This window comes from Apostichopus japonicus, chromosome 14 (assembly GCF_037975245.1).
Source record: "Apostichopus japonicus isolate 1M-3 chromosome 14, ASM3797524v1, whole genome shotgun sequence".
NCBI classification, from domain to species: Eukaryota; Metazoa; Echinodermata; class Holothuroidea; order Aspidochirotida; family Stichopodidae; genus Apostichopus; species Apostichopus japonicus.
In genome coordinates this window covers 7,662,859-7,687,266 of record NC_092574.1, presented here as the reverse complement: position 1 = coordinate 7,687,266, position 24,408 = coordinate 7,662,859, and the positions used below count along the sequence as shown (strand labels likewise).

Here is a 24,408-nt window from a genome sequence, read left to right as displayed (position 1 = left end):
CAGAAAACCCCTTTTTCATTTCCAAACGAGAAAAAAATCTCATTTGGAGCACCAAATTGCATCTAAGGCCAGGTGAAAATGCAAACGTTTTTACAAAATGGAGTGGGTGTTGAAGTGTGCTACATTGCACCAAATTGCATCTGAGGCCACCTGGAAATGCAAAAAAATGCCACCCCCTCCCCTTAGACCCCTCCCCCAGGCCGGTCATCAGTCTTCAGCCCCCCCCCCACTCAAAAGTACCTTCCTACGCCACTGCTAAATCCCCGTAATAGTAACACAAAAGTTTTCAAGACATCTTGGTCTCAAATCTCTTCCCCTGCCCCTCATCCCCTCCCCCTCTACCAGTTCAAAATGGGCTGCACCGTCCCATAATCATAACAACTTGCAGTTGAAGCACAATGTACTTCTTTGAACTTTTGGCTTTCCATGTTTAATTTATCAACAAAACTATATTTCGCAATCAAGATGGCGACCTCCATGGTTGGACGTTGTTTGTCCAACAGGTATTTATTTTGTCTCAACTCGTCAACAAGGAGGGTAATTTTCATTTCGTATTTCAAGACTGGAAATAATTTCGAGCAAGTGAGATGTAAACGCGACATACAAACCTGTTTCAAGAGCAGGAACAAACTTAATCTCTCCAATACGATTCGAGCGAGTCCGCCGACCTGTAACATTAATATTGCCTTAGCATTGGGTGTTGGTGCCCTGTGTGTCGGGCTATTAGAGACGAGTGAGACCATTATTCATTAATCATTAGTTATTTTAGGTCATACACTTTTCATTATAACTTTTACGATCCCTCTTAAATGTCATCAATGAAGTAATAATGACGACGACTGATTCATTTGATTACACCTTTAATGAGGTTTTAAACAACAAAACACAACCAGCAAAACGAACCCAAGTATATAACACGTATAAGGCAGAATAATGCATGGAAGGCCGTAAAGGTCAAAAACACCTACAGCTAAGATTAACAATATAATACAATATAATACAATAACACCACATTCTCCCCATCTAAAAGAGAAACCAGAAAAACACTTGACAACGTTCGACATAGAAGTATGTTAAAGGTCCAAACGATCAGGAGGTTTACCCTTCCTCGCTGAACGCCTTATGCTTAAAGTCTCTTTTGCAGCCAAACTATCTTCAGCTTCACAACCCACTGGGATAGAGCTTTTTTTATCAACACTTGGGGCTTCCTCAGTCAAATCCCTACTATTAACTAAAAGTTCAGTTCCATTTCCACCCTTAGGCCCCCCCCTGAGGTCATTATTCTCTACCACACCAACAGGGGCTAGATGACGGAGTGAGACTGTCGATTCTCTGCCGTCCTGAAAACGGACATGAGCATACTGGGGGTTAGCCTGAATGAGCTCAGCCTCATCGACTAGTGGATCCGTTTTATGAGCACGAACATGACGTTTAACAAGCACAGGACCTGGCGAGCAAAGCCAGGAAGGGACAGAGACCCCAGAGGAGGATCTCCTGTGGAACTTAAAAAATCTCTCGTGTGGTGTTTGATTAGTAGTAGTACACACGAGGGACCGAACTGAGTGTAGGGCATCAGGTAGGACTTCCTGCCAGTGCTTAGCAGGTAGTCCTCTTGTTTCTAGGGCTAACATTATTGTTTTCCAAACTATCCCATTGTACCTCTCAGTTTGACCGTTACCTTGAGGGTTATAGCTTGTCGTTCTACTACATGCCACACCCCTCAACATAAGAAATTCAGTAAGTTCCTTACTCAAGAATGCTGCCCCCCTGTCAGAGTGGATGTATGCTGGGGTTCCGAATAGGGAGAAAACCTGACAGAGGCAAGCAATAACTGTTGACGATGTCATATCGGAACATGGGAAAATAAACGGAAATCTTGAAAACTCATCGACTACTGTCAGAAAGTAAATATTTCTATTGGTGCTAGGCAGTGGTCCCTTAAAGTCTATGTTGAGCCTCTCAAAGGGTTGAGTAGCCTTAACTAGGGGTGAATTACAAGGCTTGTAAAATCTGGGTTTGAGCTTTGCACAGACCTTACAAGCTGCTGTCATCTTCCTCACTTCCTCTATCCCGAATGGAAGGTTCTTCGATTTGATGAAGTGCCACATTCTAGTAACTCCTGGATGACACAACGCATTGTGAAGCTCAGCGAAATTGTCTTCTATGCTAATTGCCGAACAGAATGCTCTAGTCAATGTGTCGGGTGGAATGTTTTCACTTCCTGGGCGATAGACGATATCAAACGTGAAACACGAAAGTTCTATTCTCCAACGCCTCATTTTCTCATTCTTTATCTTGCCCTTGTGCTGAATGTCAAATACATAACTGACAGACTTTTGGTCAGTCGTCAGTTTAAACCGCCTGCCGATTAGGTAATATGACCAATGGCGGACTGCTTCAATGATAGCTAGTGCTTCCTTCTCAACTGCTGGGTGATTCTTCTCAGCTCCATTCAACGGACGGGAGAAAAAGGCGACTGGCCGTCCAGCTTGATTTAGTGTCGCTGCTATAGCTACTCCTGAGGCATCTGTTTCCACTTCGAAAGGAATAGTTTCATCAATTGCCGTTACTACAGAGTTTTCAATGTCTGCTTTCAGACGATCAAAGGCTTTCACAGCCTCCTCCCCCAAAGGAAATGTGGGGGATTCAGTCAGTGGTTTAACTTTGGAAGAAAAGTTAGGTATCCAGCGGGCGTAATAAGCAAACATTCCCATACAACGTCGAAGGGCCTTCAAATTCTGGGGGATAGGCAGTTCCTGCAAAGGGCGGAGCCGCTCGGGGTCAGGTCGCAATTCTCCATCTTCAATTACATACCCTAGGATACTCAGTTGCTTAGTCGCGATAACGCTTTTGTTTTCGTTAAAGGTAATGTTCTTTCGACGAGCGGCATCCAGGAATTTCGCTTGGTTTCGTACTAATTCGGCTTCATTCGCACCTCCTACTGTTACATCATCTAGATAGGCAAACGTTGCCTCGAGGCCCTCTTCCTTGATAAAATTATCAATTTCTCTCTGGAAACAGGGAACTCCATTTGTTATCCCGAATGGGAGCCTAGTATACTGGTATAGGCCCCTATCAGCCTCAAAGGCAGTATATAGTCTATCCTCGGGCTGTAAGGGTATTTGGTGGTAAGCACTGCGCAGATCGAATGTACTGAAAACTTTGTACCGGGCGATACTGTTCACAATGTCATCAATGCGGGGCAGTGGGTAGCTGTCTGGCAGCGTATAGCGATTTATTGTCTCCGAATAGTCTATGACCAGCCGTTTCTTGTGGTTGTCGTTTTTCGTTACCACCACTTGGGCCCTCCAGGGTGAGTTACTTGGCTCAATTATTCCTTCTTTTAGCAATCGTTGGACTTCGCTACTTATGAAATGTCTATCATCCGCGCTGTATCGTCGAGACTTTGTTGCAATGGGTTTACAATCAGCTGCCAGATTAGCAAAAGGTTTAACAGGGTCAACCTCCATAGCGACTAGAGGTTCATTTCCCTGCTGGTCCAGCTTAGCATCGGCAAAAGCACACAGTACCAACGGAGGCAATGCGCCACCGTACTCCAAGATGACGCGTTCATGCTTTATTTGGAAATCTAGTCCTAACAGGACATCGGCGCAGAGATCCGACATAATATATAGCTGTGTTTTTGGATACTGCTGACTATTTAGCTCGATTAAAACTTCACACTTTTGAGAGGACTTTTGTTCAAAAGATGTGGCTGCCATACGAACTGACAATTCTGCTCGCTTCGCGGACAATCCGAGCTTCTCCACAAGATCAGGATGTATGAAGCTATCGGTACTTCCACTATCAACCAGACAGTTAGCGATTTTACCGTTAACCTTAATTTCTATCATTGATCTAGTCAGGGATGTCCCAGCTGACGCAATTGTTGGTCTGTCAAACAAAGCTGAAGCTGTAGAGGCCCTTTGGGAGTTAGCATTTTGCGATGACCGGCACATTTTCCAAAAATGACCCTTTTTGCCACAATTGTTACAGTCCTCATCTCGTGCAGGGCATTCTGAACGAGGATGTCTTTTGTAGCCACAGAAATAACACTTGCCAGGAGCGCCGAAACTAGCTCCCCGAAGTGATTCTTGTGATTGCTTGCTTACGCGGGCAGCTGCACTTACAGATGAGTTTTCTGCACCTATTGTTGAACCACAGCTGTAAGATTCTGAATTCTTTTGAGCCGCCTCAAGTGACCTAGCTTGGTCGAACATTGTCTGCAAATCTAATTTCTTATTTTCTAGTAACCGCTGTCTAATAATTTGCGAGTACAACCCACTAATGAACGAGTCCCGAATATATTCATTTCGGTTTTGTTCTGCCGTTACCGCTTTAAAGTCATTATTACTTCAGCTTGGGGCTCAGTTCAGCTGATACTTACACCACATTGAGTAGTAATATATGCTTTTAAACTTCTGTCGCTTTTGCTCTGATGTACAACTTCACTATCAAATAAGCTACATGTACTACTTAGTGAGTGTAAGTCTGTGATGGTATAAGCTCTGAGGTGATGGGTATTACTTTCACTTTTCCCCTTTGAGGTAGCTGAGAGGTTTTTCACACCTACCCATGCAATCATCCCATTCTTTATCATAAAGTTTAAATTTGATTTCTTCTTGAATATGAAACTTTTTCCTAATTTTAAGTTGCTAACTCTTCAACCTCAACAACTTGTTTCTGTTCTTTTAAGGTGAGGTCATAGGTGTGAGGAGTTCATAAATACTGATTTAGTTTCAGAACCAATTGTACATGTTAATCTTCTTACAACTGTTTATTCAACATCTATGAGAAAAGGTTTCCTCATGTAAGTGAATGAGGTGTCAATGTTCCAAAAGTTTACTGAACCTTTCTGTACAGCACATTTTTTGGCATTTATATGTAAAATTCCACCTGTTTTATGCCATACTACCTTTGTGGGAAATGGTGTAGTGCAACCCTGCATTTCTGTACTGTAAAGAAAGAAAAAATAGATAACTAAAATCCTGGTTATCAGTACTGAAGGGCTCATTTATTAAAATTACAACTCATTATTCTTAATCGTAGTTCACCATAAACATAGATTGAAAAACAGAAAAAAAAAAAAAAAAAAAAACACCTACAGCTAAGATTAACAATATAATACAATATAATACAATAACACCACAATCAATGCGTAAATCACATATTGTTTAATGTTGTTGCAGCCTTGCACATTACAACAAATTTTTTTTACTTGTATAGTCAGTATTGCGAAGTTCGCCATACTGCGAAGTTCGGGCACCCTAAGAAATACACGATTTTCACCATGAAAACCTACAGGAAGAGCCAAATTTCACCAAAAAGTACGAAGCTACAGTTATTTTCTCTCCAAAATGACCCGTGTGCAAGAAATTACTTACATATTTGTCAATAAAATGACGAAGATCTATGAAGTCTGTTATAATTACTGAAAGAGCAACAGCGCCACCAATTTTTACCAGCGCCACACTGTGGGTTGCGTGTCCGAACTTCGCAATACTCTAGCAAGAAATACCAGTTCCACAATCACGAAGAATCTTCTTGGAAAACAACGTGAAAACAGTTTGCAGGAAAGAAAGTTTGGCCGTGTATCGTACTATAACAAAATTCTCCCACCATATCAAGTATATTTTCAAATGATTTATACCAGAAGATTTAGTTTTGGGGTGTTTTAAGTCTTAAGTGGCCGAACTTCGAAGTCACCATCCTACTAGGCTAGCCTAGGCCTAACAATAAAGTCTGACTAGAACATAGGTATAACCTAACAAAGTACTGTATAGTAAGTAGTATTTGCTTTATTTTTTGGTCACATTCTTGTAACAGACTCAATTGTGCTGGGAAGTGTGTGGAGTAAGTGTATTAATTTTTCCTATTGCTCAAGCCAATACACTACCTGTATGCATGATTTGTTAGGAATTATTTAGACTAGGAAATAAGATATGCTTCAAAGGTCATGGAATTTTCATTATTTTAATTGGCTAAATGTGTTGGTGAAGGTCAGGCACACTTGAATACTATAGATAGTAATGTTAGCAAAATATTTTAAAAATTTTCATGGAATAATTTTAAGTTCACACCTTGTGTACCACATTGGACGGTTCTTAATCCTTTCACTTAAAAATAGTTATATTTTAACGAATAAAATAATGCTATTCATCTTTGAATTAACAATGCAAATTGATCACGTGTTGTAGCATTTTGTTATACAATTCTGGCTAAATTAGTCCCTGATTTTAACAGAAACTCTTTTTTACTTTTCTCAATTTCAGATAGAGAGAGATGGTTCCAAGCTGCTAGAAATGGTGATGTTGAGGAAATCAAAAGGTAAGTGTTGTATCTTCTTCATACAAGATATTAACGAGGTAATAATAAGGTACACTGTAAAAAATAATTGGTATAACTCCAATAATTGGGGTTCAGCAGAATTATTTTTTAAACTGTATTCGAACAGATCATTACAGCAAAATTTCTGACATAATGTGATATGATGACAAAGTTCCGATAAGATTATAGGTATTCATTATCTCATCATTAGTCATATCTAGATAATGATACTAATATGCTAATTTACTATCAGTAAGGTATTAAAATGAATGGTTCATGAGAAAACTATTCTCTTTGAGGATCATTTGACAGGTTAGTTATATGTATGCATTTAAAATACTATCCCCGAATGCAGCAGTTGCAGGTTTGGTGCATTAATGAAGATGTGGATCTTGTTCTTTCTGAACACACCCCCCCCCCCTGGGATAGAGGTCCATTCATTGAGGATGCTTAAAGTTACTATGTACAGTTAGCAACCATATTTTTTTTAGTGAAATGTTGTGCAGCTAAATAAAGGAAAGACCACTCACTACTGTACCTAGAAAAAAATGGCCCTTTGGAAGTTTGTGAGGGTATTTGCAACTCCCCCACTCCCCCGCCCTTTGTATATTGGCCAGAGTGCCCTGCATTATAGTACAACAGCCAAAAACTATGCAATATGGGTGGCAGTATAATATAAACTTAATTAAATTGTATTTGCATTATTTACAATAGCCCACTTGTCAAAAAGAATTATACATCCACTTACTACATATATGTGGCTGTTCCAAACCCTTACGTTATTTTCTGTTTGAAAAATTCTACATACAGTTTGACCAAATTGATTTTTCCATCGACTCCACAACATTTATATTTCAAATTCCCATTTTGGAAAGGGGGAAGGTGAGTGTTAAGGAGTGGGAGGGAGGGGGGTAGAGGCATATTAATTGTTTAATTCTTCACTGAGTTGCTTTAGTGTATACTGCAATGTTGACGACATTATAAATCCTTCTTTGCTTTATTTCCCAGACTTATTAAGGCAGGTTTGGATGTCAACGAAAGACATCCCCTGGGATGGACAGCATTGCAGGTAGCTGCCATAAATGGTCATGAGAGGTACAGTAACTCTGGATTAACTAATTATTTGGCAAAGTTCTGCTTCCTACATGTAGGCCTATGCATAACAGTACAGTTGGTCAGTTGGGAAATACTTGATGGATCTTTATTGTAGACTGTGTATGCCAGTATAATAATTGTGATGAAACATTTCATTATCAATTATTTTCCTCTGTTCTGAGGATAAAACATGAAGGTTGCTTTTAGGAATGGATTCCTGATGAGTTGAGTGACAAAACTGTTTGTGATTTAATTCTGCAGAAAATGCATCCCTTGTAGTCCTCAAGATCTCAAATATTTCTCACTACAATTGGTGCAAATGGAAGCAATTTTCTTAGCTTCATTCTTCTTATCTTTCTCCAGATTTTCATAGTTTGTAACTGATGTCATAATTGCTCTTGATCAAAACTATTAAAATGATAAAGGCATTCCAGTTTTTCTTTTCTAATTTCATAATTTGTTTTTTTCTTATTGATTTGAAACGGTTCCTTTTTTGTTTACTAATGAAAAGAAAACATGATATATTTAATTTTATGAAATGTTATTAAAGCATCCTTTGCTCTTTGATATTTTAAAACTTGTGACAGACTTAAAAAACAAACAGATTTTTGCTTCCTATAATGCAGAATCTGAATTTTTATTAATAAATTGTGTTCTTATTTATAGATTGGTGAGGCTCCTTTTAGAATCTGGGGCAGATATTAACCTTGGTGATGACTTTATGAATGTTTGGCAGACATCGCAAGAAAAGAAAATGAATTCTCTGCATGGTACGTGCTTTCAAATATTCATTTAACCTCTTCCAAATATAGCAAAATTCCTCTCTTAAACCTGTTGGGTGCAGCTAATTAAAAACATTATACCTCTTTTGAAATGACCCTATGTACCCACCTTTAATAGTACAAAATTGCATTATTTGGCAAACATAAAAAGTCCTGAAAAGTATTTGGGGGACAAATTCTATCAATTCAACGACACTGGTAAATGTAATACAATATTTTTGCACTAGAATTCAATTTTCGATAATGCAGTTGTAGATACCTGTATTTAAATTGAAACAGATATACGGGAAGGGTTTGTATATCTGTCAAACTAAATTTTTAAACTTTTTTTTTTGGTATCATTTTAATGTTACAACTAACAGCTACCTAGAACTATGCAAAATAATTTTGTGTCAAACTCGTGTCGAAGAATGACTTGGGACCTCAAAGAGCTCTCCAGTCATCTGATATTTTTTTTATCGAACTTTTGTTAGTCGAAACTATAGAATCATTTGCATATTGTTTGAACTTGTTTCTGGTCACCAAACAGAGAAACTGTCCATCACAAATACAAAAAAAAAGTCAATGCTTAATATCCTTTGCCTTGCATAATTCCACCCTTCATATTTTATTCTCTGCTTTGCATAAGATTAAAGGAATTGTCCAATCAAATTAGAAAGATATTATAAGAAGTATAATATATAATTGACTTTTACAGGGAGCTCTGCAATTGTTGAAATCCATTCTCAACCTAGAAAAGAGAAGTAAAGATTGATTCATATAATTAGTCAAAATGTTAAAGTGGTTTATATATATTGTAATCTGTTTATAACCCCAAGGGTCATTATTGAACTTGGAAGATAGATAAGGGAAGGGGAGAGGAGCGGCACTCTGTTTTATACTTTTACAAATGACTTTAAGGTTGAGGATTATTCCTTGATATGTAAATTGGGAGGGGGTGATAATCTTTTACTTTCACAAGTTTTGGTCGCAATGTAATTACTTCCATTCTGCATCGATACAGTATTGATAACCAGAGAGGATATGTTCTCAGACTACATGAACAACCGAGCTAATTTCCAGGGTTGCACAGCTCTTCACTACGCAGTACTGGTTGAAGATTTTGCCATGGTCAAACTCCTCTTAGAAAGTGGTGAGTTGCGGAGAATAATTTCAACGTTTCAAAGTCTGGCGTAGCATTCGGTAATCTCTGACTGCATCACAAGTAGTATAGTTTCTGTGTACAACTACGAACTGCTGCTATGTATACATCCAATTTGCATTTGTATAGCAAGTATACCCCGTTTGCATAGCAGTTTGCGATGCGATACCGGATAAAATATGCCCCGAGTTTTTAGTAAGTTTCTGGAATTGTCACTGACAGCTGTTGGTTGTAATGGAAGTTGCAGAGGTTAGGACTAGTCATTTTCTTCTACTCCAATATTTCCAGTCTTTGTCACTTTTTTCATCTTGATGAAATCAATTTGACGTTTTAAAGTAGAACGATAGTGACAGAAAAAAAATCTCTCATTTTCATATATAATGTAGTTTATAAGTTACCAAGCAACATATTTTTTTAATTTTCCAAATAGCACACCGGAAAGTTATAAAAAAGGGAATTAAAACATCGTTTTTTCGCCTCCGTAATTTAGGAATTTGCAAACACTGCAACGACCTTGAACAGCCCTCAGGTCAGTGAATGACGTCACTGTGATGATCTTTTCTGTTGTGAACTGTTCAGTACTGAGCTGTGCGTGCATTTCGTGTCAGCATAACTGTTATTTTCCGGCGTAATGTTCAAGACATAAATAGATAATGAATATCATAGTGTTTCTTGATTTCTTCACCACGTGTTTACAAGTTTGTTTTTTTTACGAAATTTGCGGCGATTTCGCAACGATTTTCCAATATCTGAAGAGGTAACTCGCAAGCTGACCAAAAGTAACGTAAATCTCAAGATCACGTTTTTGGCGGGTTTTATACAGAGTGATGTATGAATGTGCTCACTTACCAGTCAAACTGGCACAATAACAATAGTGATGATAGTCTCAAACGTAGATTAGTATAACATCCAAAAGAAAATCCAAAGTTCTAAACAAAGTAGATTCGCTTGTATGCACTAGGCCTACTGTAAAACATAAACGTTCCTTGTTCTGTGCGTCATGAAATCCAACAGAAAGGTTTCATTGAGCTTGAAATACAACCGCATTTGAACTCAATCGAGTTGTTAGTCAAGCTCGAACAATTTTCTCACTACATGCAATGCCTATTGCGTTTATTCACATGCATGCCTCGTGGTTTGGGCTTCAGGAGGAATCGTATTCTAGCCCAACTTCACGTAGGTCCGCAAACGGTACTTTCACACTGTGCAAACATAAGTGACAGTGTGCGCTACCGTAAGTAATACTTACACGATGTTTTGTTTCGCTCGAGCATACACACATTTCCTATTCGTATTACATTTAAAGTGGTTTGGAGGGTATGAACACATCTCTGCCCCAAAAAACTCTGCCTAAGCGACGTCCATGCCGCAATTGAAATTTGCACGTGGATTCTCTCCTCACATAGTCATTAGGTTGTTCACGTCTGACATGTCTTCCAGTTCCAACACTTACTGTTGCATTTATCGGGATATATATAAATAATGCGGCATAAAAGCATCAATCTTTCAAACTTTTATTACTTTAGTGACCTTGCCACACGCAAATTTCAACTGGGCCCGAGAATCATCTTCTGTGAAGTGGGCAGAACAAACTTTCACATTCTTGCCATGAGAAACTCCTGGTGCGATGAAGTCTTTCCTGGTTCTCCTCACAAATCGTATCCAGAGTTTCCGATATCTCTCACTACTTTTTCCGCTTGGAAAATTGAAAAAAACTTATTGTAGAGTCCACATTCGTTCTGTTGCATCCCCCTACAACGCAATTTCTTGGATTTTGCTAGTGGTTTACGTTGTTTGTCGAGTCCAATATAGAGTAGGTTGCAACTAAGCTTACACACTAAGTGCACACTGCTGAAGTACACTGCGCCGAGCTCACGTTGTTGTCATCATAATGACGTCACATGTCACTGTAGATCACGTGATCATCATATCGCTTTTCGCGAAAAGCCCAATTTTTGTTTAAAAAATCAACGAGTTTAGGAATTTTTTTTAAGCCTTTCCCAACATCGGATTGACTTGAATTTTCACATGTGTAAAATGGAAACCAACTAGAATACTCTTGAATAAAATCGTATTTTTTCGTCGATGGTGAAAAATCACTATCATTCATCTTTAAGCAAATCTTCTTCTTCATGTTGTGGGTTAATTACAGAAGTCCACTTTTGTATGTATTAAAGAGTGTATTAAGTCTAGTTCATAATGTCGCTCGATCCAGATTCAATCCCCAGCCTTAATTTCATCGTCGTGAGTTCAGGAAGTGTAAAAACTGGCTCGACTTAACGTCAGTGTAACTTTTCATTTTTCTGGTTTAAAGGTGCCAACCCTCTACAAGAAAACGTAAACGGTTACACGCCCGTCCAGTATTCGAGAAGCCAAGAAATGAAAAAGCTGTTGGAGGGTTATGTTACAAAGGTTGGTATTAATGTTGATCAGGACTGGCAGTACCCAGCTGACTCGAAGGTTGGAAAATATGATAGTACCAAGTCAAATGAAACATGAGAACTTACTGATATTAAAATTAATGTGTCATGGTACTGATTTGATTTGAAGTTTACTTGATATATTCAACAACATCATACTGCAAAACTTTTGAGAGATTGGATCAGTAGGGTCAGATGTAAATTGTGGACAGCTTATCGCCAGGCCGAAGGTGTATATCTATTCCTGTTTTTGTTGTTTTATCTTGAATGCACCCCTTTTTTGTGTTACTGTGGGGAGGGAGGAGAGAGGGAGACTGGAGTAACACATGTCTACCACAGATTTTTAATCCTCTTCCACCCCCAAATCTTCCTCACCCCCAACCAAGAAAGAGGTGTATATAATAACCCTTTGCATTTTTATTTCCCACCTCAGCATCTGGTAGGGGGAGGGGAAAGGGGTGGGGGGAATGGAAGTTTACAAGATGCAGTATCAAAGTGATTTTGTGTAAGATAAATATCGTATAATAATAATAAAGTAAGATGATAAAAATGTCTTGCTGCTAAGTAGTTTTGTTTTAGTGATTCATTACTTCTTACTAAATATCTGAGTTGCTATTGATGAAACTAAATATCACTAAAAGGGTGTATGTGTTAGGAATATTAATACAGTGGGGGAGCACATCCCTTGCTTAAAATTGCAGTATTCTGGCACATGAAGAAAATCTTAAGCATGATAAAATGACTGAAACAGTCATTTGCTTAATTTTTTTCTCCTGTTTTTTTCTCCCCCTTTCTGCATCTCAGTTTGAAGAACTAGAGAAACAAAGAGAAATGGAGGAGAGGAGGCGGTACCCACTGGAACAAAGACTAAAGGAGCATATCATTGGTCAGGAAGGTGCCATAGCAACAGTAGCTGCAAGTAAATGAATATTCATAGCCTTACTCCAATTTCTAATAACATTTATTCCGCTTTTAATAAATTCATGGTGGTTTGCTCGTTTTTGTTAAATGGGTAGATGTTAATGAAAACATACAGCATTTGTTTGTTCATCATATATTCTGTTCTGTACTGACTCCCGGCATGCATATTAATTTCAATTATTGCAAAGACAATTATAATTTCGCAAACTAAGGTCGACTTAATCATAGCAAAAACATCTTGGCAATTACTATATGTCAAATTTTGTGAAACTTTAAAGATGGTGTTCCATTTTATGCTTAAATGTAATTTCTTAAAGAAAACATCTCCGCACCACTTTTAATTGTTTTTCAAACCTCAGATCCCCAATCCCTCATTTGTGCTATTAGGGTTATTTTGTACTCCTCCCTCAGATCTCCTTCCTTTGCCCCTTCCCTCCTTCCCCCTCCCTCCTTCCCTCAGAATTGAACAGTACTATGCACATTTCAAGAAGCCATTTAAGACCAATGCAACTCCTTTTTTCTGTGGTGTCTGGCTGAACATACCATAGACATCATGGAGGAAATTTATTTTACCCAGAACAGTTTATTTTTTGAAACCTCAAATCGCTCCATTGAGGCTTAATACAGAATTTACACTTCTGTTCATACAAGTAATGGAAGCCTCAGTTTGAGCAGAATGCTCATACAATGTTTGTCATTACTTCTGTTTATTTCATATATTTGCTATATCATCGTTCATCCATCCATTCATCACTGTTTTCGTTTCCCCGTTTCCCCAGCAATCAGACGTAAAGAGAACGGCTGGATGGATGACAACCATCCTCTCGTCTTCCTCTTTCTTGGTTCCTCTGGAATTGGTGAGATGTGAATGTGATCTTTAAGATCAGTTTGATATCTCCACTTTTTTATTCAGTGGTGCAGTAACTCATTTGATTAATTTTACATACAGTGAAAAGGGATAAATGAGATGAAGGCATGGTATAGCTTGACCGGTAGGCATTTAAAGTAGCAGCTTGAGTTTCTCTTACACTGTGCTGTGCTCCCTGCTAAAGCTTCCTATTCTCAACTCATCGATAGTTCTACCTCAGTCTTCTCTCCCAAAATGGTGCAATAAACTGTTTATTATCCTAATTACTCTGTGAGTATCACCCAGTTGGGACAGTGTTCTTTTCAAACTGTACTTTCATGTCATGCTTCAAAACACTTGCACTGACAGTATGAATATCATGTTTCTGTACGATATAGGTTCAGAAACTGTTCATACTGTCAGTAAGAGTGCTTCAAGCATGGTGCCAGAGTAAGAGTACGGAGTGGTATTAACAGTGGGAAATTTGTTCCCAACCGGCCGATTATCAGAATTACTTCTTACCTATTCAAATGGTAGTTTGATATGCAAATGAGAGTTTGGTATGCAAATGAGGTCGGGTTGTTTTGAAAAAGCTTCAGCCCTCTGGAGGCATGAACCACGGAGAGCTTCACATCTTCTTTCTTTGGTGCAATCTAGGAAAGACGGAGTTGGCCAAACAGATCGCTAAGTACATACACAAGGACGTCAAGAAGGGATTTATCCGAATGGACATGTCAGAATACCAACAGAAACATGAGGTCTCAAAATTCATCGGCTCACCCCCCGGTTACATCGGTCACGACGAGGGAGGTCAGTTGACCAAACAGTTGAAGAAATGTCCGAATGCAGTCGTGTTATTCGATGAGGTGGACAAGGCACATCCGGACGTACTAACGATCATGTTACAACTGTTCGATGAGGTAAATTTAGTTATTTTTACCCCCAAAAATTCAGCTGATCGTATTCTATGTCCAACAAATCTTTAAAAGATGTTGCTTATAAGGCTGTAGTTTGTGTTGATTTGTAACAATATTTTAAGATCATTTAATTCTTGATTCTAGGGCAAATTAATTCATTCAGCTTGAGTATATATGTCAAAGTTATGATAGAAATATCAATGAAGAAGAACATTTCTGCCTTCACTATTAGAATTTTGTTGATGCTGAATTGCTGATACAAAAATATTTCACATTAGGGGGACAAACATTTTATCAGTAGAATCAATTAACACCATTGATTATTAGACAATTAACATCTCAATTAATTAATGTAAAAGCGTTTCAGTCTATGAAGGGCAATCTTGGTTCGCGTAATACTTCTGTCATCTCCTAGTTTTGTTGAAGGGTGAGGAATTGTATGTATGTTAGTTTTGTGTTATGCAGACCACTTTCATAAAAACAGTGTTGTTTTCTTGTACGAATTTTGAACCTAGCTGGTACATTATGATGATGTGTGGAACCAGCTATCTACTGTAGATTGTGTAATGTTGTCTTTAGGAAACAGACATGTGTATATATATATATTTCTATTGTTTACTCATTAGGGTCGACTGACGGATGGAAAGGGAAAGACCATCGAATGCAAAGATGCAATTTTTGTGATGACGTCCAACCTAGCTAGCGATGAGATTGCTGGTCACGGGATGCAGCTGAGGAGAGAAGCCGACAAGATAATGAAGGAGAGACAAGCATCGTTAGAAGGTGACACATTAGCATAACAATTGTTATTTCCATTAGGAAATTGTATCAAAACAGTAAGGACAGTGTCTGCTTTTACCATTACATCAATAGGACAAGCAGGGAATAATTTATCCCAAATCGGAATAATTTATCTGGAATCGCAAAGTACTATACAAAATGGCAAGATGCTATATGTAAATATGTATAGCGGGTTTTGTTATAGTATTTTATGAGAGAGAGTTCAGAGCTTTCAAAACTGCTACATAAAATTTGAACAGTAAATTAATATAATTCCCTGACACAGTATCTGTGAATTCAGGCACCCCAACAAATGCTTGAAACTGAGATGGTCAGGCATCAAACCCAGTTTTTCATTCTGTCAAACTTTCCACCATTGGTGATTCCAATTCCATTTGAAAATCCTTCCTGTGAATATTACTTAGGCCTGCTGGTATTGTCAGGTAGGGAAGGGAGAGGGGGGAGTGTGGGTGGCTTGTCATTGATCAGTTGAGGCTGAACTACAACAATCTGCATACATATATGTATTTATATGTCTATTAGAGAGGACGTAAATTAAACCTGATTGTTCTATATTACTTCCAGCCTCATAACTTTGTTTCATTTCCGCGCTAAATAAATTAATGACATTTGTCGTAAGTGGCAAAGAAGACATTATAACATATCACATTAAGGCAGTTGTATACATACTCATGAGAATGAATTTTTGACCCCAAAACTTGTTACAATTGGTAAAAGTAAAATTATCAATCATTATTGATGGGTTTACTCGCAAATGTTATGTCCTCAGGAAAGATGGAAATGGCCGAACAGGTCACCATTTCCAGGAAATTCAAAGAGGAAGTGGTCCAACCGATCCTGAAACACCATTTTGGAAGAGACGAGTTCCTCGGTCGCATAAACGAGATGGTCTATTTTCTCCCGTTTTCAAGAGCAGAGCTGATTAAACTGGTCGCAAAAGAACTTGACTTTTGGGCTAAAAAGGTACGACGGTTCAGTTGAATGCTTGCATTCACACCTTGTTAATGTGTCTCAATTGCAGAGGGGGGGGGGGGAGCTGTTAGAACCATAAAACTACCCTGACCAACAATTTAAAGAAAGAAAGAAAGTTTTGGATTGAGAGATTTCACGTAAAATCGATTCCCTTAAAAGTGTCAAAATGTTCCGACCACTCTCTAGACTGGTATAATATATACTCTTTTTTGAAGACTTCTTAAATTTAAGTGTTATGTTTTATGTGTGTGAAAATATCGTATGTGAAGAACTAATGTGTGTAAGAAGAATACTTTATTCCTAATCTCATATATCCTGTGTTCACTTTAGCCACCACCACCCCACCTCCTGGGGCTCCATCCTCTCCCCCTCTCATTAAGTCTGCTGCCAGTGACTGTTGTAGATAGAACCCATGATGCATGAGCTCATCAGCAGTGATATTAGGGGAAGATGTCTCTGTTTTATAGTCTTTCAAAATATTACCCGTCGCTAGGGTGTCCTTTTTGTCTTCCCCCGATCTCTGTACAGGCTAAAGAGAGACATGACATCGACCTAAGCTGGGACCGTCAGGTCTTGGACCTTCTTGCAGATGGATATGATGTCCACTACGGAGCTAGATCCATAAAACATGAGGTAAAAGAGAAATATTTAAAAGCTTTTATATCCTCCCACACATCTGAATCGGAGATAAGGCATAGCAAGAGTGTTAACAATGTTCAATAGGACAAAAAGATCTCTCTCTGTTATTCATTAATTAGATTTTGGAAGGGGGTAAAGAATATTTGTTCTTAGTTTCGGCATCACATTTCATATTTATTTCCTCTCTGCCTTTATTATCACATAAGCCAGTTATATTTTCAGCAAAGTATACACATTTTCAATTTTGTGTTTTTTTTTCAATTTGGTTTTCTGGTTCTAAAATGAATACCATTCTTGCATAGAACTCTTTTTATATTGATGATCTTTCACCTTCATTTATCCCCTTTCCTTTTTTAAGAATTATCACAAACTTTCTATCACTGTCAAGTTAAAATTGCAATTGAGAGGTAGTTTTGCACATTTGTGAAGTCTATTCATGTATTCTCTCAATTCATTCTGAGAGCAAACAACATGAAAAGTAAAACCTCAAATTTCTCCATGATTTATTTATCTCAATCTATAATTCAACTTTTATTTACTGATTTTATGATTTCAAGTTGAAAAGCATATGACTATGAAACAGAAGAGAGGAAAGTTTCATGCTTTTGCGGTGTGGAAATTAAAGGCATTGAAGAACTCGCCCCAAACCGCGTGCTGCCATCTGAAAAAGTTAACTTTCCATTGCTTGCAAGTGACGTTTTGTTCGTGTCGCTACAAAATGCAGACAGTAATGAAACGTGATACCTTGTTATCCTTAGCTGGACCTGAGATGTCCATTGCTGTATCGTTTATACACTGTGCTGTGGGTATTGAGCGTAGCTGTATGTACTGACTGTACACTACTGTGTTATTACCGACAGTAGCAAGCTGTGTGTGTATTTTCTGGGATCGATGGTGGTGTCTAACACTTCTGTAACACCTCATTCGAAACTAGGTCAGATTACCGGCATTAGACGTTTCTTTTTGCGCGAGTCTTCACACCCTTTAATACTCTTTTCTTTTGTTTCACTTCTCAAGGTTGAGAGAAGAGTTGTCAACCAGCTTGCAGCTGCTCAGGAGAAACAGTTGATCCACACCGGCTGTAAACTTCACATTTCAGTGGATAACCCATCGGGAGAATCATCATTAACAGACAGACAGACCGACAAACAGACTAAACAACCCATGCTGAGGCTGCAGATAATTAGCAGAGGTTCCAAAGAAACAATTGACCTTTCTTCAGTACCTGCTCCAGAAAAAATGGGATTCTCACCATTTTCATGACAAGAACTGACAGAGGGGTCTTGAAAATATGGCATAGATTTCATCCAAGAGCTGTTCAAACATTTTTGTCAACACTTTACAGAATGAGAGATCTGATAACTAATCGGAGAATTATTTAGGAATGAAGGTTGTGGGGGGCGGGGGGTGGGGAGGGTATATGAAAAGAGTGCAATGAATAAATGAAAAGAAAAGAAGAAGACATTGAGTGTTGTCTTTACACTTACTTGCCTTTGTACTATCATGTAAATTATTTGTAAATAACACGAGCAAAGTTCACAAAAAATTTTTTTGACACTTTTATGAATAGTGTTATATATTCAGGGCATATATTTGACATTTTGTAGCTCTTTGAGCTACCCAGTTACATTTTCCTGTTACATCAATAATGCACCTCTGCACCCACCTTTGTCGTGGGAACACCCTGACATGTCTGCCATAGCATCCCCCAGGTTGCCACGGCGCCACTTAAACTGTGGTATGAACATTCATTCTACGCAAAATTGAAATGGGCGAGGAAATTTTGCTTTTACTACGTTGAGACCTTTCTCTCTGTAACACTTGACATTCCCTGTACATAACCACTCATCAACACAGACAAGATAGAATTAAGAAACTCTTGCCTCGATCTTTTCCTTGCAAGTGTTTGCAGTAGTAGTTAAGAAAGAGTCCGGTCCGTAAAACTTTTCAATGTTCACGATCTTCGTTAACAGAGAAACAATTACCACACAGTTATGTAAAAGTTAAACCCTTTTATAGCGTTTTGTTTTGTGTATGTTCCTTTTGCCGATATCTCTCGCAAGAATAGCAATCAAAGATCCATGCCTTCAAAGCCCTCCTCCAGGTATCGTTTGTAAATGCTCATAAACTTTGCTACAAATGCCTCCAGATGGTAGATGGCCTTATTCCCCTGTTGCATCCGGTGTTCATAGAATGCTGCTATCTGACTCATCTCGGATTTCAGTGCCCCGTCGCAGCTCTTTAACAGTTCTTCAAGTAAACCCTTTGTAAACAAAGAAAACAAACCACACAGCATTTAAAATTAATGGAAAGTAAACTTGGCGTTTGCGCAAACATTTTCTTACAAGTTTTACCGACGCCTTTAACAATACTGCTCATAAAAAAAATATTAAAACAAAATAAAAAAAGGATTGTGGGGGGCTCAAGTTAAAACTCTATTCTGGATGACATCACAAAATTGAACATCAATTTATTTTCCTAAGACTTGTTTTAGAAATGTTATCGCCCAGACACTTTCCATGGTAATATAATCGCATACACCTAGAGAACTAAACACAATTTTTCATTGCTTAAAAATAAACGTTTGACTGGTTCAGCTATAAATGCACTGTTTGTATTCCATATTGCACACTAATAGTACCAATGTGCAAAAAACTGATCTAAGCTTGGATAAAATCAGCAGACAGTTTTGGACTCTTTAGGATGACAAATGTATTCCATTCTGCTATGTATCATATCCCATCTCAAAATCGTACTCCAAACTCAAGATTTGGTTTATCTTGAAGAAAGACACTAGAAATCATTTCTGTTGTTTTAATAAATGAATTTGTGCACTGAATGGATCTAAAACTTTCAATTTTTTTTAGGATTATTTGTGTAAAAGTTGAGTAAAATTTTGCATCTTAGAGATATAATCTTATGAAAACGAGTATGTCAGCTGATAAGAAGCTTACAAGATTACGAGCGTACTTACCTTTAGAATTATATCGGGAGGAATGCAATGCGAAAGTAACTCGTACAACCTTCCCCTAACGACCAGAAGTTGCTTTGGACTTTGCTGTTGGACGATTTGATTGGCTGTGGCTCTCAGGAAGACCTCCCAATCAGCATCAGGTACTGATTGATCATGACTAAATGGATATCTGACCAAAAAAAAAAATAATATTCATGATAATTTGTTTGATATTGGCTCTGTGAAATGGATACAAAGATTGTTACAATTTTTTTTTACTCTTTCCTAAATGTGGTCAAATGTGATGATTTATAAGCTATGGTTTCATAACTTTGGGTACTTCAGTCAAAATTTGTGAACACTGGGCGCTTTCAGTTTTGGCAGTATGTACCACACAGCCTACTAGCATCCGAGTTTGCTGCTGTTGCCATGGAGACAGACATTCTTGATGCATTTGTGGCAGCATTACACTTGTGCACTAACTACTGCAACGGTCCTTCAGGTATAGTTATGTCATTTTTATATAGTGACGGAATGAATCGAAAAAATGAGCAGCGAAAAGAGATTTATGAATACAAAGTGACTGGTTTCTAGTGATATTCATTTGGGTTACTATAGTTACAGGGGAAAGGAAGGGGAAGAGGGGAAACTTTTTCCCAAATTAAAATAAATCTAAAGCAATACTTACTGTTGCACCTTGCAAGCCTCACACATCAGTAGTGCTTTCCTTAAATTCCTGTTAGATTTGACAGCGATATTCTTGGCCAGTTCGGGAGGGAGTGTCAGGTTTTCCTTTTTACAAGTACTTTGTAGAATCTGAACTATCTGTAAAGTCAGAAATAAAAGAGATATATAGAGACATTGTGATGTGATCACAAAGAGCTCAGAAAGTTTCACTAAACCTTCCTAACATGTGAATTCGAGTTTAAGCCCAAAATTGTTGTAGTAACTAATACAACACTAGTCAAATATTGTCCACGACTGAGAAAGATGCCAGTAAATTTCTTTACCTATATAGAAACACGGTCTGTACAACAGATGTATCAAATGTAGATTTAGTCTGTTTGATACTTTCCAATAGAAACATCAATGGTTAAGCAACTGTTGGTCCATGACATTTAACACAGGTGAGGTATCTAGCCTAACCTACTTTGCATAGCAGAATCGGGGCAGATATTTGTAATTGGCTGCTTCATCAGGAGTGAACTGTACCTTTTGTGGACAATATTTAATGCTTCCCTATGGAAAGGTAATGGACCTGATAAAAAGGTTTACCTGCTTTGGTTTTTTGTGCTAAACAATCAGCACCTTTAACTAATTTATCACCGAACAATTCAATAAAAGTCCCACTTTACCCACTGATAGAAACATTACATGTGAACAGTTTTTGCGAATGATGTCACCGTTTTACAGTTGACAAATAACTGAGATAATCATTTTTCCTAAAAATATCTTCCTTTTCGTTTGTCTTCCCTATCCTGATACTTTGAGGTAACTATCGAGGCTCTCACCTCCGTCTCCGAGGGGGCGGCGACTCTCACTCCCAGGCAACGGCTTCGGATGGCAGGGATGACCTTACTGGTCGAGTTACAGCAGAGGATCAGACGACAGGTGGATGTGTACTTTTCCATGGTCCGACGGAGTCCGTGCTGCGCCTCCTTTGTGAGTCTGTCTACCTCAGTCAAGAGGACGACTGAAGGTCGATCCGAAGAGAATGGAAGGAAAAATGGTGAATAATAAACAAACAAACAGAAAGCTCTAGTTTATGATAAAAGATGTATGCTTGATCCCTACAATTATACTCATACTTGAGGTTAATAAACAATAACACTATAATCTAACTTGATGTTCATATGCACTACTAATCAGCCCCCCCTCCCTACCCCACCCCCTCACCCCACAAATTTTTTTTCCCTTCTTTTTTTCCTTCTTAATGTTTGTTTCTATGTTCCTTTGTCAAGCGTTTAGAAGCTTTTATATTAGGCGCTATATCAATGTTATATATTATTATCATTATTATTAAATGTTGATATTTTCCACCTTGCAACCACAACTGACATACTGTAGGTCAAGGGTCACACGTCGCCATACCTTTGAAGTCTTTCATGCTTCCCGTCTCCAACTGTTGCGTCGATGCCGTCGTCTTAATCAGTTCCTGGATCACAATTCTGTCATAAATCCCTGCATCACTTGAAAGTTAAAATGAGAACAAATTCTTGACTAGACAATAAATTACGGGTTTAGCTAGTCACAGCTTTGATGTCCCTGATTATTTTCTTTCTTTACTATTAACTCCTCAAATCTCTTAATTTACCTAAAAACTCTCTTCTAAATTATATTCGCACCTCCCATACACATTATGAACAACTACTTACATTTAGCTCCTTCCAAAGGACAGCATGTTTCCAGTTAACATATATATCATACACCCCCTCATAAATCCTCCCATTAAAACTTCCCCCAACCCCCTTCGATAAATATATATACCCGTCTGTGCACTAAGCATTCAAATTTGTGTAATTTCCAAACTTTTCCACTAAACTTGTTCCTTACCTCGGGTTGACCTCAATATGGAAGTTACTCGCCACCGTGGATATTTCCACTTTTCTTTTAGAGGGTGTCTGTGTGAAGGCAAAATGGAAACAATGTTAGCAATATTTAGAGTGATGGAAATAAAGAAATTTCAGTATATATTAGAGCATCGCAAAGCTGCTTCATTTTCACCAGAAAAGTTCAGTGATGATGGAAAAAATATAACATCAAAGACAATATTTCCAAATCAGTTTCTTGAAATCTTGACTAGACCAAACTAATGAACTGGGACATTATGGCACTGTTGGATCAGAAATTTCACCCAGTGAGTCAAATGAAATAACCTGTTTAAGGCAGTGCCCTGAAACAGTTCAATCACTGACTATGAAATGAAAATTCAATACATAACATGATACCTTTCTTCTTTTACTGATATAGTAAAAAATCAGACGGACAAAAGCAAACAAATTTTTGTTTTACTTGTGAACATATGAACAGTGACTTTGGCAAGATTTGGTGCTGGGCGATGAGCACAGAAAACAAAAATCTAACTAGTTACCTCATGACTAGGTAGATAGCAGATAAGATCAACAATGCGAGATGACCTGCTTTTGTGAAACAGCTCATACAGTGCTGTAGAAATCAATGTCCAGATTTGTACAAAAAATGGAATTCTGTTTCCAGTTTGTTCTTAGGTAGTCTACTGTGAGTTAACTGGACATTGTATTAAGTCTGAGGGACTTCATAAATACAACTTACTGTGAAGGTTTGATGTTCTATTCTCAATCGTTCCACACCTGGCCCGTAGAGCTCCTTCAGAATGCACATAATGCGGGTCTTCTTCCCAGCACCCGATGGGCCATACACCAACAGGTGGGGGAAATCACCTGTTGATACCTATAAATGCAAAGCATAACATAACTATAAGGTAGTTTGTTGTACAGTTAACTTTGAATCCAATCAAACATTTGCTTATGTTTATTAAAATAATAAAAACTTGTAATTTCCCCTTACTGCTTCCGAGGGAAGGTAAGTATAGTTTGATTTCCCCCTCCCAGATGAACTGCATTCATTTATACTGTTCATGTTAAGTGGCATAAGCTGCTAGAATAGGCCTAACGAGTAGTATAACCTAGGCCTAGCCTAGGCCCCTACTGCCTAGTTTCGCCTAGACTAGGACCAGGCTACAGTAGCCGTAGAAAATAGCCTAGGCTATGGTGATCCCTTTTATTTCCTTACAAGCTTCTTCAGTTTTGCTGCCTGTTCCTTGTGGTAATCTAGTTTTCCAAGGAGTTTTGGACGATGCTTATCTACCCAGAAACTCATGTTGAAAGAATCAGTGGAGCTTTCTATTGCCTGGGCTATGTTACTTTACCAAAATGCTATCGTTATTATGTGCCCGTCGATTTTTAACATAGATATACATATGAATATCATTCACATAAGCAGGGCAGCATATAAGCCCAATTTGCTTTTACGCGGGAAAAATGACTCGAAGTTAGCGGGCACAATCGACATTAATTCTTTCATCAGCGACACTATTTTCAAATAGCAAAGAAGGAAGTATTTTATTTCAAACGGTCTCGAGATAATTCTAGTGTTACAGGGATTTCCCTATCAAAGACCTTCATCAAAATGCACCATTTTTCTGGGGAACGACCTCTAGACCCCTATATAGGAATTGGCTCCAACGACATCACGGTCCACACAACTCCCCCTTAGAAATCCTTCAGTCGTATCTGGCCCTTCGGTACGACACATGTAATTCCTACCTATCGACTCTCCAACCCACACACATTTTAAATCCTATGGCACGATATTGGTTCTACCACAAGTATTATAATTGAGTAACAGGAGGCCACATATCTGTTGTAACAACCACTGAATACGTAAAATGTCGTAGTGTTTAAAAAAAAATATGATTTGCCGTATTCAATTCTGGCCCCTGGGGTGCAGTGGCGTCGCCAGCCATTTCAGTCTTGAGGGACAAAGGGGGCACAGGACTTTTTGAAGGGGACACAGAGTTTATTTTTTGAAGCCGTCCTGGAGGAGGGTGTGTCC

The 24,408-nt window shown here is 38.3% G+C and overlaps 2 protein-coding genes across 4 annotated transcripts; one reads left to right on the top strand and one right to left on the bottom strand.

The window, feature by feature from the left end:
• The first annotated feature begins 441 nt into the window (after positions 1-441).
• On the top strand, positions 442-18,243 carry LOC139979785 (mitochondrial disaggregase-like). Its single transcript, XM_071990887.1, has 13 exons — positions 442-733; positions 6,273-6,327; positions 7,336-7,422; positions 8,089-8,192; positions 9,208-9,336; positions 11,660-11,757; positions 12,570-12,684; positions 13,466-13,543; positions 14,191-14,453; positions 15,077-15,233; positions 16,021-16,214; positions 16,752-16,856; positions 17,880-18,243. The coding sequence occupies exons 1-13, from the start codon at positions 466-468 to the stop codon at positions 18,123-18,125; spliced, it is 1,899 nt and encodes a 632-aa protein (XP_071846988.1). The 5' UTR covers positions 442-465; the 3' UTR covers positions 18,126-18,243.
• Positions 18,244-18,882: 639 nt separating this feature from the next.
• LOC139979784 (replication factor C subunit 3-like) lies at positions 18,883-24,007 on the bottom strand. Of its 3 annotated transcripts, none has more exons than XM_071990886.1 (8): positions 23,989-24,007; positions 23,107-23,244; positions 22,369-22,436; positions 21,907-22,004; positions 21,327-21,508; positions 20,504-20,640; positions 19,837-20,005; positions 18,883-19,125 (listed from the first exon to the last, which is right to left on the bottom strand). In XM_071990886.1, exons 1-8 carry the CDS (start codon positions 23,989-23,991, stop codon positions 18,934-18,936), a joined length of 987 nt encoding a protein of 328 aa, XP_071846987.1. In that variant the 5' UTR covers positions 23,992-24,007; the 3' UTR covers positions 18,883-18,933. The 3 variants fall into 3 exon arrangements, with proteins under 3 accessions (XP_071846987.1, XP_071846986.1, XP_071846985.1); XM_071990885.1 differs by having other exon boundaries at positions 23,973-23,993; XM_071990884.1 differs by lacking the exon at positions 23,989-24,007 and adding an exon at positions 23,587-23,784.
• Positions 24,008-24,408: the final 401 nt, after the last annotated feature.